At 42.4% G+C, this 12,986-nt stretch overlaps 1 protein-coding gene across 2 annotated transcripts; it reads right to left on the bottom strand.

Moving 5' to 3' along the window:
- Positions 1-304: 304 nt before the first annotated feature.
- Positions 305-12,918, bottom strand: SYNC (syncoilin, intermediate filament protein). Of its 2 annotated transcripts, none has more exons than XM_004471362.5 (4): positions 12,770-12,918; positions 8,037-9,180; positions 2,101-2,225; positions 305-505 (listed from the first exon to the last, which is right to left on the bottom strand). In XM_004471362.5, exons 1-4 carry the CDS (start codon positions 12,820-12,822, stop codon positions 433-435), a joined length of 1,395 nt encoding a protein of 464 aa, XP_004471419.2. In that variant the 5' UTR covers positions 12,823-12,918; the 3' UTR covers positions 305-432. The 2 variants fall into 2 exon arrangements, with proteins under 2 accessions (XP_004471419.2, XP_071073664.1); XM_071217563.1 differs by lacking the exon at positions 305-505 and adding an exon at positions 1,699-1,930.
- Positions 12,919-12,986: the final 68 nt, after the last annotated feature.

Genomic DNA, 12,986 nt, shown 5'->3' with positions numbered 1-12,986 from the left:
GTAAAAGTGTTCATTTAAAGCTTTAACACTCATGGCACAAAAGAATTCAAATAGTAAACCCAGGTAATGAGTTTTGGTTACCTTTTCTACCCCATTTGTGCACTGCCACCTTCCCCATACCCACCCCGTAAATGTTTTTGGTTTGTATCACTATAAGGCAGGATACATTCTTGCAGCCCTGCAAGGTGTATCCATACATTTATTCAGAGTGCATGGGAGGGTTCTGCTGGAGGACAGAAGGCTCACTTTTCCATTCCTTGGTGCATTGAGATCAGTACCAGCAGCCTATGAAATAAATCCAGCTAAATGTTGACTGGTGTTCATCCAGCCCTAGAATCTTTAACAGGTCAATATTTGTGACTTTCACAGGGTAAATTGCTCGCCGAGTTCCTGGCACTCCCTTATCTGGAAGAAAGTATGTCCAAAGAATACTTAGTGATCCTTTGCTAAGAAGCTTTTCGTTGTTTCTGGGGTACAGATTCGGCCATACATTTCTAAACAGCCCCTGTAAGATTCGGGAAAAAAAAGATTTAAGTTTATACTTTGTGCAATTTAAAATAACAGTAGAAAATTTATAACATTGAACTTCAGACGTCTCATTAGTAAGGGCTGTTTGGGAGAAGTTGGTGAAGCACGATTTAGATAAGCGATGGCTTTCCCCTAGCATATATTTGGGTGTCTACTGTTTGCAAAACAGTGGTGGTAACAGGTGATTGTGAATGGAGGAGGCTGGCTAAAAATTTTCTCTGCCTAGGTATTACAATGCCAAAATTTTGTAATTTTCATTTCTTTGGATTAATCTTTGTCTTTTTCCTATTGTACTTTTCATCTGATCAAGCAGAGGTGTTCAGAAGATAATTTTCTTCAGTGACAAAGTAATATAATTCAGTCACGTCTGGATAAAAGTTTTTTTTAAAAATCTAGTAAGGAAAAGCATCAGTTATAAGCTATTTGTGAATTTGTATCCAAGATGTAAATTCAACTAGGAAGTTAATAATTTTATTAATTTATGAGTCTCTCCAGTATATATAGCTTGGCAGACTTCTTTTTTTTCTGTCTTTAGTTTCTTTATCTAATGTGGGACCTAGCGCTTAATAAAGAATATGAGAGCATAATAGAAGAACATGGATAGAGGTATCCTCAATTGAATGTTTATTTTGTCATTATTTTTACCAGATGTATGAAGGCAGTATTTTGATTATTTTGTTAAAGGCAAAATGAGTAGGACGTTAAAATGGATTATTAGCCAGTGCTTGTTTGAATAGGTCATTGGTCCAAAAGTTGCTTTTAGTTGTGTCAGGCCCTGAAAGTAAAAGTAATTCTGAGAAATATGAACATCTTTCTCACTTCTAAAACCACAGCCTTTGCATATCTTATTATATAAGGTAGCTAATGGCTAGGTGTGTTGATTGTTTCACATATTAAGCAAGAGTCCTGCCCCTTCGCCTATAAACATGCTCCCCCCACAGCTATTTGTGAATATCACAGGCTTAAATATGGCCTTCTTGGCCTCCTTTGGTCATAATCTGAATTCTGACAGCATAACTGCCTTCTCTGCTATTCTAAGAAAACTATGAATAGCAGGTAGGATGAGGAAAGTGAGAATATACAGAATCTAGAGATGTTTTCCTGTTACCGAATTCCTGGCAATAATTACAGCATATTTGACATCCCAAATGAATCCTAAATGTTTGAACCAAACATTTTGGGAGGTATATGTTATCCCTAAATGACTTCATTAGGCATACTATTTAGACCCACATTAAGTTTTTCTTCCTGGTTTTTTTTTTAAGGCATTAGTATTGTTAAGCAGTCAAGAGGTAAATACCACTCCTCTAACCCACAAAGATCACCTTGAGATTGTGTATTGATTCTACCTGCCTGAGAAGTGGGAGCCTCACCCTGTTCCAGGCTCTTGGGAAGTATAGCCCTTTAAAAAAAAAAAAAAAGCCATTTTTCATCACATCATGGATAAGCACAATTTGAAAATTCCCAGATAATTCTTATGTTTTTCACTGTTAGGTAAAATTTCCCCTGAACCCTCCCCTCCATCCCCTCAGCCAGCTTTAGATAAAGATTTGGGTGGCAGCAAAAACTGACTTAAAGGTTGAGAGCTCTTCCGCAAGGCTGATCCTTAGCTGTTCCATCTCTTTGTTCTTCTGCTGCTGTAGTTGCACCCCACTTCTTAACTGCCTCAGTCGTTCTTCCATCTCCTCCAGCTGTTCCTGTACGAAAGGGCCAAGAATGTTTCTAAGAGCTAAACATTAAAAACTTGACATTGTCCAATATACTTTATAAAATACTTACTATACATTGTTTACTCTTCACAGAGTTGATGTTACATTTATTTGATAGCTTAGGAAACTGAGATTCAAAGAGTTTAAATGTCTTGACAAAGTGAAACCACTTTTAAAAATGGTGACCTGAAAGGGAGGTTTGTCTGCCACAGCTTACTTAATAGAATCCTGGAAAGAGTGGACAGGTACTCAGAAGGACTTTCCAGTTTCACAATCTTAAGAAATGCTGTTGGGGAGAATTAATCTGAAAGAAACCAAATCTTTGTGGTAGCAGTTATATTAGCTAGAATTCTAGGATAGCTGCACAACTAGTTTAGAAGCTATTTGGGTTGTTAATTTACAGGAAAAAGAAAAGATAATTGAGCTCTTTTTTTTTTTTTTTTTTCAGCCTTATTTTTATTCTCACTTGTTTAAGTTTTTACATTTGAGGCTCCTTGAAGTCAGAGCTAAACAGATACTTTATCGGGGAGGATGATGGCTGTCATAGTTGTTAGTTCCCTGTATCCTTTACTCATTATACAAAAAGACTGGACTTGTTTAAAAATTATTCTCAAGTTGAAAGAAAGATGCTATACTGAAGAGACCCTCAGGAGCTTAAAAATAACTGTCCAGTTTCCATTCTGCCAAGATGAGGCTAAGATGCATTTTATAAATTGTTTCTGCCTAGGGTTAATGCTTGAGGGATGAGGTAAGGAAGATGTCAGCAAGTCAGGCTCTGGCTTAGCTAGTAGTGTCATAAGGAAGGGGGTTGGCAGTAAAGTTGGAAGGTAGGTTTTAAGGGGCAGTGACTTAAAGTCAATTTGAGGAATAATAAAGAGGAATCCAATTTGGCACATGCTATTATAAGAAGGATCTAAATAATTTGTTTTCTGAGTCATTCTTGATAGAATACCTGTGGCACATTGTTCTGCAATGTTGGATAACTCTTGTCTGAATCTTAACTTTCATTAGTTTGTCAAAAAGCCTTTTTTAGTAGCCAGCCTTGCTTTGGCACCACACAAAGATGCATCCTCACACCTAAGAGCGTGTTGTCAGAAGGCATCTGCGTATACTGTGTCCCAATTTCCCAAGCCTCACTACCTAGCAAACATGTTATTTTGGTGAGGCATTTAAGTATATGATTGGGAAGGCAATCTGTATCATCATTGATAAGCTCCAACAGGCTGGGACAACCTCAGTGGAATGAAGGAAAGATTGCTATAAGGGCAGTAAGGACAATCTCCAGTTTATGCAGTCCTATATAACACCACTAGAATTAACTTTCCAAAAACTGCTTTGTCACCTCAAAATCTTTCAAAGGCTTTCCACTTCTTTAGTCTGGTATCAGACCCTCTCTAATTTGATCCTGACCTCTAACTTGACCCTCAATCACTTTTTCATATGAACATTTTCCTCTAGCTCTGCAGTGTCCAGTGAAGAAGCCACCTGCCACGTGTGGCTATTCAGCACTTGAAATATGTATGGCTAGCCTGAATTCAAAGATGTGTACAAGTGCAAGATAGCAAATTTCTAAGACTTGGTGAGCACACACAAAATGTAAAATAGCTCAATTTTTTATATTGATTGCATGGGTTATGTTACAATCAAATCACTCGTGTCTTTTTTAAACAAGGTCATTAGAAACGTAAAATGACATCTTTGGCTTGCATATTTCTGTTGGACAGCACTGCCCTAGTCTGACCAATTCATTTATCTCTGTACCTTTGCTCCTGCCACTTCTGTATCCAGTGTCCCCAGCACCAAATCATCCGGCCTTCCTCTCATCTCTAGTAGCATTTTTATTGGCAATATTCATTTAATTTTCTATTTAGACTAAAAACAGAAGAGATTCAGTGTCTGTGCTCAGGAGAGAGAAACAAAACATAATCATTGTGACAGGTGTTGCTGGGAACACAGGAGTGTCAGGGAAAAGCTTCCCAGGAAGATAAGAGACTTGGTGACTCTTAAAGGATTAGTAGAAATAAAGTAGTAAAGGGGGAAAGGAGTTCTGGTCATGTGTAGGGTCGTGAAATTGTGGGAAAGTGGCTCATTAGAACTGTAGATACCTTTGTGCTGGAGCACAAGGTAGCCATGAGCAGGAAGAGGGAGAAAAGGCTCTCAAATTCCTTTTTCATGTCTAACTGTTGATCTGACTGTAGGTTCCTAGTTCTTAGCATGTCTTGTGCCCTATACGTAATGCTTGTTGATAAGAAGTATACAGATAGTAAGTATACTGCATATCTTCATTAACTTTGGGATCATTCTTGGCAAATTCCTCAACTCCTCCACTGCAACCAGTTGTCAAACCCTACTCATATTAACTTAGAAATATATAATTAAATCACATGAATGCCTGAATATCTTCACTGGCTCTTTAGTGGTTTTCATACTTTATTGTGAAACCCCAGAAGAGGCCAAATTGGAGTACCCTTTCCTGTCCTCAGTCAGAATAGCTCTACTACCTGTATTTTATTTCCTTTTTTTGTATTTTTTAAATTTTTACTGTATTTTGACATTCCATAGAAAATACTATTTCTGAAAAAGGATCCAGGACTTTGGAAAAAACCTTTTAAGAAAACTACTGGCCTAAAGAATATAAAGTCCCTTAAAGTCTGGTCCCAGTCTATCTCTCCAACCTCATCTCTACTTCTTATATTCTTTGTGTTCCAGGCACAATGAGCTCTCTTCCCAGAACAACTTATCTTTTGTATTGTTGGGTACTGTACAAGCTGTTCCCTTTGCCACGAATACTTTCCCCCGTCTGCCCAATGAATTCATTCTTCAAGGCCCAGCTCAAACACCTTGTAGTGGTTGATATGAATGTGAGTAGATCACTCAGGGTCAAAACCTTGATCCATCACTTCCTAGTTGTATGATCTTGGACAAATGATTTAACTTGTTTTTATCTCACCTCTTCTCATTTTTCAAGTGGTGACAGTAGTTGGTACCTACTTCAAAATGCTGTAAAGATTAAAATTGGTTAAGACGTAAAGCACTTCAAGTGCTTTGCCTGGCATATAGTAAGTGCTCAAAAAGTTCTAGCTGTTAATCCTCTGTGATGTTTCTGCTTGTCTTTCCTGGCAGGGATAATCAACTGCTTCATCAATACAGTGCCTTATTCCTACAACTATTACAGCACTTACAAAATTAAGGTGTACAAATTATTTCATTGATCCTAAGACACTTTTTTCATATTTTAATATCAAATCAGATTGCATCTTAACACCAACAGTGTCTTAGATTTTTAAAAATATGTTATTTTTACCTGGTATCTTCCCTGGACTGAGGGCAGGGACCCCCACCTTCCTCTTCTCCAGTGCCAGCACATAGCTTGCTTCTACGGCACTTAGAAAATATTTGGTGAATGCATGGATGTTGATGATAACAAAAAACACAAAGTTTGCCATTGGAACAAAGCCCAAGGGCTAAAGGGGCACCCTTGAAAAGTAGTCAGGTGCCATAGGTGACCTTCAGCAAACAATTTAGGAAGCCATTTCAGAAAGAATTAAGTACTTCATACCTTGATTCTTACTTTAATTATGATACACTGATAGGAGAAGCTCATCCAGAGTATGCTTCCTAGAATGATCCCTGAAACAAACCTAGTACAGTGATACTGGAGAAAATAATTATACCGCTTCTCTATTACTGGGTCAGAAAACTCTAACCAGAGTTCCCTATTTATAACTCCTCCATTTCATGCCTGAAATCTCAGCATCTTACTTGTCTTGCTCACATCCCTGCCCCATCCGTTCGCTTGCCAAGTTTATTTTTCTGCACTTGTTCTTTCATCCTTCCCCTTCCTTCTATTCTCACTACCATTGTTATTTCTTACCTGTAGGAGCTTTCTGATTTGTCTCCCATGTCTCTGGGTCTCTAGACCATTTTACACACTGCCACCAGTACTTTCTAAAAGTAGAGAGCCAATCATCACTCCCCTAATTAAATACCATTAACAATGCAATCAACTACTGAATAAAGTCCAAACTCCCTAGGTCGGATTTCAAATCCATGGTGAACTGCCCCAACCAACCTTTACAGTTCAACATACCTTTATAGATCTCCTTTTACATGCAGCCAAGTTTAATAATTTCCTGAACACGCTCTGCTCTCTTTTACTTCTATGCCTTTGTCTCATCTGGTTCCAGGCATCTCCACATACCTAGATTTGCACTGTCCTATGGACACCACTAGCCACATGTGGCTGTTTAGCACTTGGAATCTAAGTAATCCAAATAGAGATGTAAGTATGAAATACTAGATTTAAAAGACTTAGTACCAAACAAAAAAAAAAGTAAAATCATTAATAATTTTTAATATTGATTACATGTTGAATGATTTTTTAAATGGGAAATAAAATATATTAAAGCTTCTTTCACCAGTTTCTCCTGTTTTTCATGTGGTTACTAGAAAGTTTTATACATGTGACTCACAAGATAAATCTATTGGATGGAACTGGTCTAGATCTCCTTATATTTCAATACCTAGCTCAAATTCCACCTCTTCTTCCATGAAGAATTCTCTGATTTAACCCATGGCTAAAAATAATCTCATCCCGTAGCACTCTTACCTGCACCTCTCTTATGTCACATATACTTTTTACCCTGGGTTACAATTATAAGTGTAATGATTTAATTGAGTATAAGCTGTTAAGGACAATATTTATGCTAAATAAGTACCCTTTCACTAAATTATGAGCCAATAAAAAAGCAATTGTGGGAGGGGACTGGGTGGGTGAAACTGTTTTATATGTTTCATATTTTGAAAACATTCAATATTATAACCAAAAAAAAAAAAAAAACACTTCATAACTGAAGAAAGCTTGATAAATCTTCACTCAAGTGAATACTACCATTTTCAACAGAGGACATATTCCCTTAGGGATGTATCAGAATCTCAGAAAGCATATGCTTTTTAGTTTATCCAAAGGAATGTATGTTTCAAAAGAAAAATCTTGCTCTAAAGCACCACCTTGTAGTCATCTCTCATGCAGAACAGCATAAATTCAACACCTGATGTGTACTTAGAACTATGGGTGGTGAAGAATAATACAGTTAAGTAAAACATATTTCCTACTTTCTGAAAGTTCTTAGTCTGTGAGAGAGACAGATGCAATTGTTTATTCATTTAGTTATTTATATCCATTCTGTTCTAAAAAGGAATTAGACCTGGCTCACACTTAGACAAATGCACAAATAAGGAGAATAAGGAATATAGATTTAATTCTCTCCTTACCTCCTGCTGTATATGAACTCAAGTATGATTCATTCACATTCAAGTGTGATTCATTCACGGAAAGCATACTGAAATATTTGGGGTTAGTCAGACTAGAGTTCAAATAATTCTAACTCATTGAGCCTCAGTTTCTTCATCCATAAAAAATGGTAATACTTAACAGGATTCATGTGAGAATCAAATGATAAAATAGGTGTAAAAGTGCTATGTAAACAAAAAATGCAGGTAACTTTGAACCCCTAGCCTGAGTGAATAAAATAAGAATGGAGCATTTTTAAAAAATTTTTTTTAATGTAGCAGAGCAAGTGTAGCTCTAGTTGAGTGCCTGCTTTGCATGTACAAGGTCCCAGGTTAAGTCCCCAGTACCTCCTTAAAAAAGAAAAAAAAATAGAGCAAGGAAGTGAATGGCCCCAGAGTTCTTCCTACATATGATAGTTGCCTTCAGCCCCAAAGACATTTGACTCTGGTCACCTCCCCAGACTGTAAGACCATACCCACACTTCATTTCATGCCCAGTGGGCTTACCCTGTACTGCTGCACCTCCTCATCTCGCTTTTGCCTCACAAGTGTGATCTGGTCCTCCAGGTTCCTGTTTTGCAGGTGGAGCCGTCGGGCCTCTGCTTGCAGGGGTCTTAAAGCCTCCTTCATCTCCTGGATCTCAGCCTGGGTTTTCTGCAGAGCTTTGGCCCCAGCTTCTTTCCTCTCTAGGAGTCGCAGCAGCTGAGGCTCATACTCTTCCTCCAGGCCCTGACGGCTCTCTGCCATGAGGTTCTCAAACTGGGCAGAGAGCCGACGACTCTCCTGGAGAAAGTGCCCATCGCTCTGGCTCCGGGGTGCTTCTAATTGTTGCTGCAGCTGTTCCTTCTGCTTCTGGTAGGTATCTCTGAGCTGGGCCAGCTCCCCTGAGAGTCCGGCTGCCCGAGTAGTCAGCACATCCCGGAACTCAGCAAACTGGGCCACATCCTGCCGGCGGCACTCCAGTTGGTATTGGTAGGCCACACATTCCTTTGTCACCTTGAAGAGCTTCTGCTTGACCAGCCTGACCTCCTCTCTTAGCCCATCTCTCTCCAGTTCTGCTTGGGCATGCAGTTTGTAGGCCACCTGGATGTCCTGGTGGACCTGCTGTACCTCCTGTAGGGCTGGTTCCCGGAGCAACACAAGCTCATGGATGAGCTGATCCCTCTCCTCTTCCAGCTGGGCCACAGCTTGGACACACTGCTGGAAGCGCCCTTCTAGCAATTCCAGGTCCTCTACGCTCAGATTCTCTTCTGTGCTGGGGCTGGGCTTGGCACTGAGGCTCTCCTCAGGGTAGATTATCTCCGCCATTATGTCTGTCTCTCCAATATATGTAATCTGCTCTGGGCTTGTGGTCTTTTCTGGCTTCACAGGCATTTCCACAAACTGTATCTCAGTCGGCTTTACAGTTTCCTTCTCAGACAGTGCCTCATCTGGCTGCATGGTCTCCTCAATATACAGCGCCTCCTCTGGCTTCCCAGTCTCTGCCACATACAGTGTCTCATCAAGGTCACCTGTGTCCCCCAGGTAGAGAATGTCCTCCAGGTTTAAAGTTCCCTCCAAAGACAGAGTAACCTCTGGGTTCATAGTCTCTGCCTCATAAAGGGATTCAGAGTTCTCCTCTTGAAGAGAATTGTCCTCTGCTCCTGTTGCCCTGCAAAAGAAATGATTTAAAACGAGAGGAGGGTTTATGACTGGAGTTGGGCCACAGGCCTAGATTACATCAGGCTCTTGGATCTCTGAGGTCTCTTATCTGCCTCTTCCCTCCATCCACTCTCTCCCTCTCCCATCTCCTCTATACACGGTCCACTGCCTAGATTCTTACAACATCCCTACAATGTCATGTCTAGTTTCTGCACCTAAGGTACCACTATTTGTTCCACTATCATAAGAAAATTTAATATTGAAGTAAAACCTTCCTCCCTGCAGTTCTTATTTAGACTTGAGTCTTCCTTCCAGAATCAAACAAATCTAACTTCTTTAAGCTCTTCAAACACTAAAAGCTAATCAACATTTTTCTGTCCTTTCCATACATGCCAAGGTTCCCAGAGCCCTCCTCATTTGGGTCACTTCTTTCGGACAGTCTCCAGATTGTCACTGTCCCTCGGGGATGGGTATTAGAAGCAGTAGCCCAAGTGTGCTCTGGGCAGTGAAACCTCTGGACACTGTCCTCCTATTGATATAGTCAAGATCCCCTTAGCATCCAAAGCAGCTCCAGCACACTCTCGACAAATGCTTAGTGGGACCAAAATCCTTAAGGCTTTTTCACACCAAGTGCTTTTAAGCCACATCTCTTATTTGTTTAAAACTTCATCTTGTTACAACTGGCCCATCCTTCCAGCCTTTCAAAGACTTTATTCAGATTGTATGTTTCCAGTTCCAACATATGAGCTCCTCAACCCAGCTGCCTGTTGCCTGCCAGCCTAATCAAGCAAGTTTCTGTGGAGAATGCTCTACTTCAATCCTCAATTGACTTCAGTCTTTCTGTTTCCAATGTGTCATACCTACTGTGGATCCCTGCACCATTCTTCAAAAATATAAAATAGCATAGAAATAAACATCATAGTAAATTATACTTAATTAAATGTGTCAAGCACTGTTCTAAATGCTTTACATATATCAACTCATTTACTCCTCTGTTTTAAATGTTTATTTCAACTCATCCTCCTAACAACTCTATGAGGTAGTTACATATATTACTCCCATTTTACAGTCCAGAAAACTGAGGATAAGAGATGTTAAGTAACAGAAACTAAGTCAGTGTGTGCCAGTTATAAAACACTAAATTTGAATGTAACTTTCAAAAAACTTTTTTTAGATAGTATAAATGAAAAGCTCCATGTAGCAAAAATTTGATTTATCTGTCTTGAAAAGGCCTACGTGTATACAGATGTTAAGCTCTATCTTGACGCCAAGTTCCCAATAAAAAGCTTTTATTCTAAACCACTCTGTATGCTGTCCTCCTCTTTAACACCCTGGGGATCCTTGTTTTCCCTTTCTGGGTCACACGGAAGTCCTCAAAACCACAAAAGTGAGGTTTCAACAGTCCTTAGACATCACTGGCCTCATTAGATCCAGCAGTGACACCAAACCTTAAAGCTCAAAGACAACCTCAATGATCACCTAGTCCATTCACATTACTTTACCAGAGAAGAACTGGTTTTCAGATATCTTAACATTGTCACTTGGCACCTCAAACTCAACTGTCCCCAAATTATTATTCTCTCCAACCTTGCTGCAATGTTTCCTCCAGCTCAGAAAAACACATCACCACACAAGTTGAACAGGTAAGAAATCTCTTGACATCTCTTGCCTTCCCCCATACAGCCAGTTGACTAAGAATTGACCTCTCTCAGAAAAGTCTCCATCCGCCCCTTTCACCATCCCAGTGCCAGTGCCCTACTCCAAGTCATCCTCTCTCTCCTGGACTTTTGCACCAGCTTTCTAATGGGTCTCTCTGCCCGCAGCCTTCTTCCTTCTCCCTGTCTCAGAGTTCTCTCTACAGTACCACCATTAGCCTACTACAGCACAGAGCAAGCCATGTTGCTACACTTCATCCAGAGATGAAGCTAAACCGCTTTGCATGGATCCAGGGCCCTTAAAGATGAGGCCCCAACATGCATTTGTAGCTTAATCTCACATTATTCCCTGCAGCCCACTCAATGCTTAGCAATCCAGAACATACATTAACTTTTTACACCTCCCACTTTTAGCCCACAGTGTCCGAAGGATCCAGCTGAGAATTGCAGTTCCTTGCACACCACCTGGCTAGAAACCAGTGCTGCATGACATAAAAAGGTAAAGCTCTCCGTGGCTCAAGGATGCACTTTCCCTGCCAGTCAGACAACCGTAATACTCATCGGTGTCCCAACTTTCCCAGCAGGCAGCCTACAGCCATGCTTCTACCACGCCCTAAACTTTGAAAACGCTCAGAGCACTCACTATTCTAGGCATTTTATATGAACTCATTTATAGAATATTCATTTATTATCCCCATTTTATTGATGAGGAAACTAAAGAGGAAAGAGATTTAATAACTCACAGTTCCACAACTCTTAAGTGGTAGAGCAAGGAAAAGGCTGCCAGTCCGGCTCCAGAGCAGGAGCTCTTATTTTCCACCCTGTACTGCCCTCCACCAGGTGTAGAAATGAGACCTAAGAAGTGTAAAACAACTACAGTGTGTAGAACAAAGCTTGGCATAGAGCATTCAAAATAGATTTAAATCAACCTCACAGATCTCTAGTCCTTCCAGGCCTCCTGACATCCAGGCCGTGCTGTTACCATATATATGTTGTCTCAGAGACCCCACCCTGCCAGATGCAGCCCACCACTGCCTCTCCCTCTAAGGAGCTGGGAAAGGAGCAGATAAAGAGTGAGCCCAGCTGTCCCTTAGGGCTGTGGCTAGGAGGGTGTGACACTGTGCAGGCATGAGTCTGCACGTGTCTGACTCCATGTGTACCTGTACGTGTGTACACCAGTACTGGTGACTCTGTGTTGCGATGGTGTGCTTGGCCCTGTGCCCCTGAGTGATAGTAAAGGGGGTTGGGTATTTGCACTTATACCTCTTGGCACTTCTAAAGTCCCAGGACCACAGTCTGACCTGGGGCAGAAAGGCTCCCCATTCCCCCACAAACCTCTCAGCCACAGGTCCTTTCCCCCTAACAAGGGGAAAGCTGACAGCAGGATGGATGGCCAGGGCTCCCCTCTAGAGCCCCTGCCCAGGCAGGGCCCTGGGGCTGCGCTGGGACAGCAGACCCCCTCCCCACCCCGAAGCCTCCACCCCTGCCCCGCCCCTCCCGGACCCAGACAGAAGAGAACAGCTGTCTGAACAGTCTCTTAACTTCAGTCTGGCCAAGGCCCAACCTTGCACCAAGCGGCCTCCATACAGCAGAATTCAGCCGCCAGAGGCCTCGGGTTGACATTCCGGGTGAGGAAGAAAGGAAACCAAGGAGGGCTTGTCTGAGGCCACTATCGGCCAAATGGCATTGGTCTGGACAGCTGATGACCCCAGTCTGAAAGAGTTCATTTTCACACAGCCCGTGGGAGGCGGAGGGGACAAACGGAGGTAACTGTCCCCAGGCCTGGACACCGCACCTCCCGACGCTGGCGTGGCTCCGCCCCCCGCACCCCACCCGGCTGGACCGTCACCCCCGGCCGGGCTCGGGGTGCTCGCGGTGGGGGAAGGGAATCCGGGCAGCGCTCCCCGCGCAAGGGGCGGCGACGCGGGTCCTCCACAGTCCTACCTCGCGGCCTGCGCGGCGCCGTCCCCGCCGCTCCGCGGCTCCGGGCTGGCCATGGCTGCAAGACCCCGGGGCTCGGCGGCCGCGTTATTAATAGCCGCCCCCGGCCGCCCGCGCCGCGCCCGCCGCACGGCCAGCTGCAGCCGACACCCGATCCCGAGCGCCCCGGGCCGGGCGCGCCCACTTGGCCCGGGCTCCCGCCGGGGGAGGAGGGCGCGGG

Source organism: Dasypus novemcinctus, chromosome 9 (assembly GCF_030445035.2).
Source record: "Dasypus novemcinctus isolate mDasNov1 chromosome 9, mDasNov1.1.hap2, whole genome shotgun sequence".
NCBI classification, from domain to species: domain Eukaryota; kingdom Metazoa; phylum Chordata; class Mammalia; order Cingulata; family Dasypodidae; genus Dasypus; species Dasypus novemcinctus.
Note: the sequence above shows the minus strand (reverse complement) of the source record. Positions and strands in the feature narration are given on the sequence as shown.

What these genes read in the sequence shown, in the direction of transcription:
- SYNC (XM_071217563.1), bottom strand. Translation starts at nt 12,822, where the DNA reads ATGGCCAGCCCGGAGCCGCGGAGCGGCGGGGACGGCGCCGCGCAGGCC. An exon ending in GGCGCCGCGCAGGCCGCGAG is followed by an intron (nt 9,181 to 12,769) that starts GTAGGACTGTGG and finishes TTTCTTTTGCAG; the next exon opens with GGCAACAGGAGCAGAGGACA. An exon ending in AGGAGGTGCAGCAGTACAGG is followed by an intron (nt 2,226 to 8,036) that starts GTAAGCCCACTG and finishes CCTTTCGTACAG; the next exon opens with GAACAGCTGGAGGAGATGGA.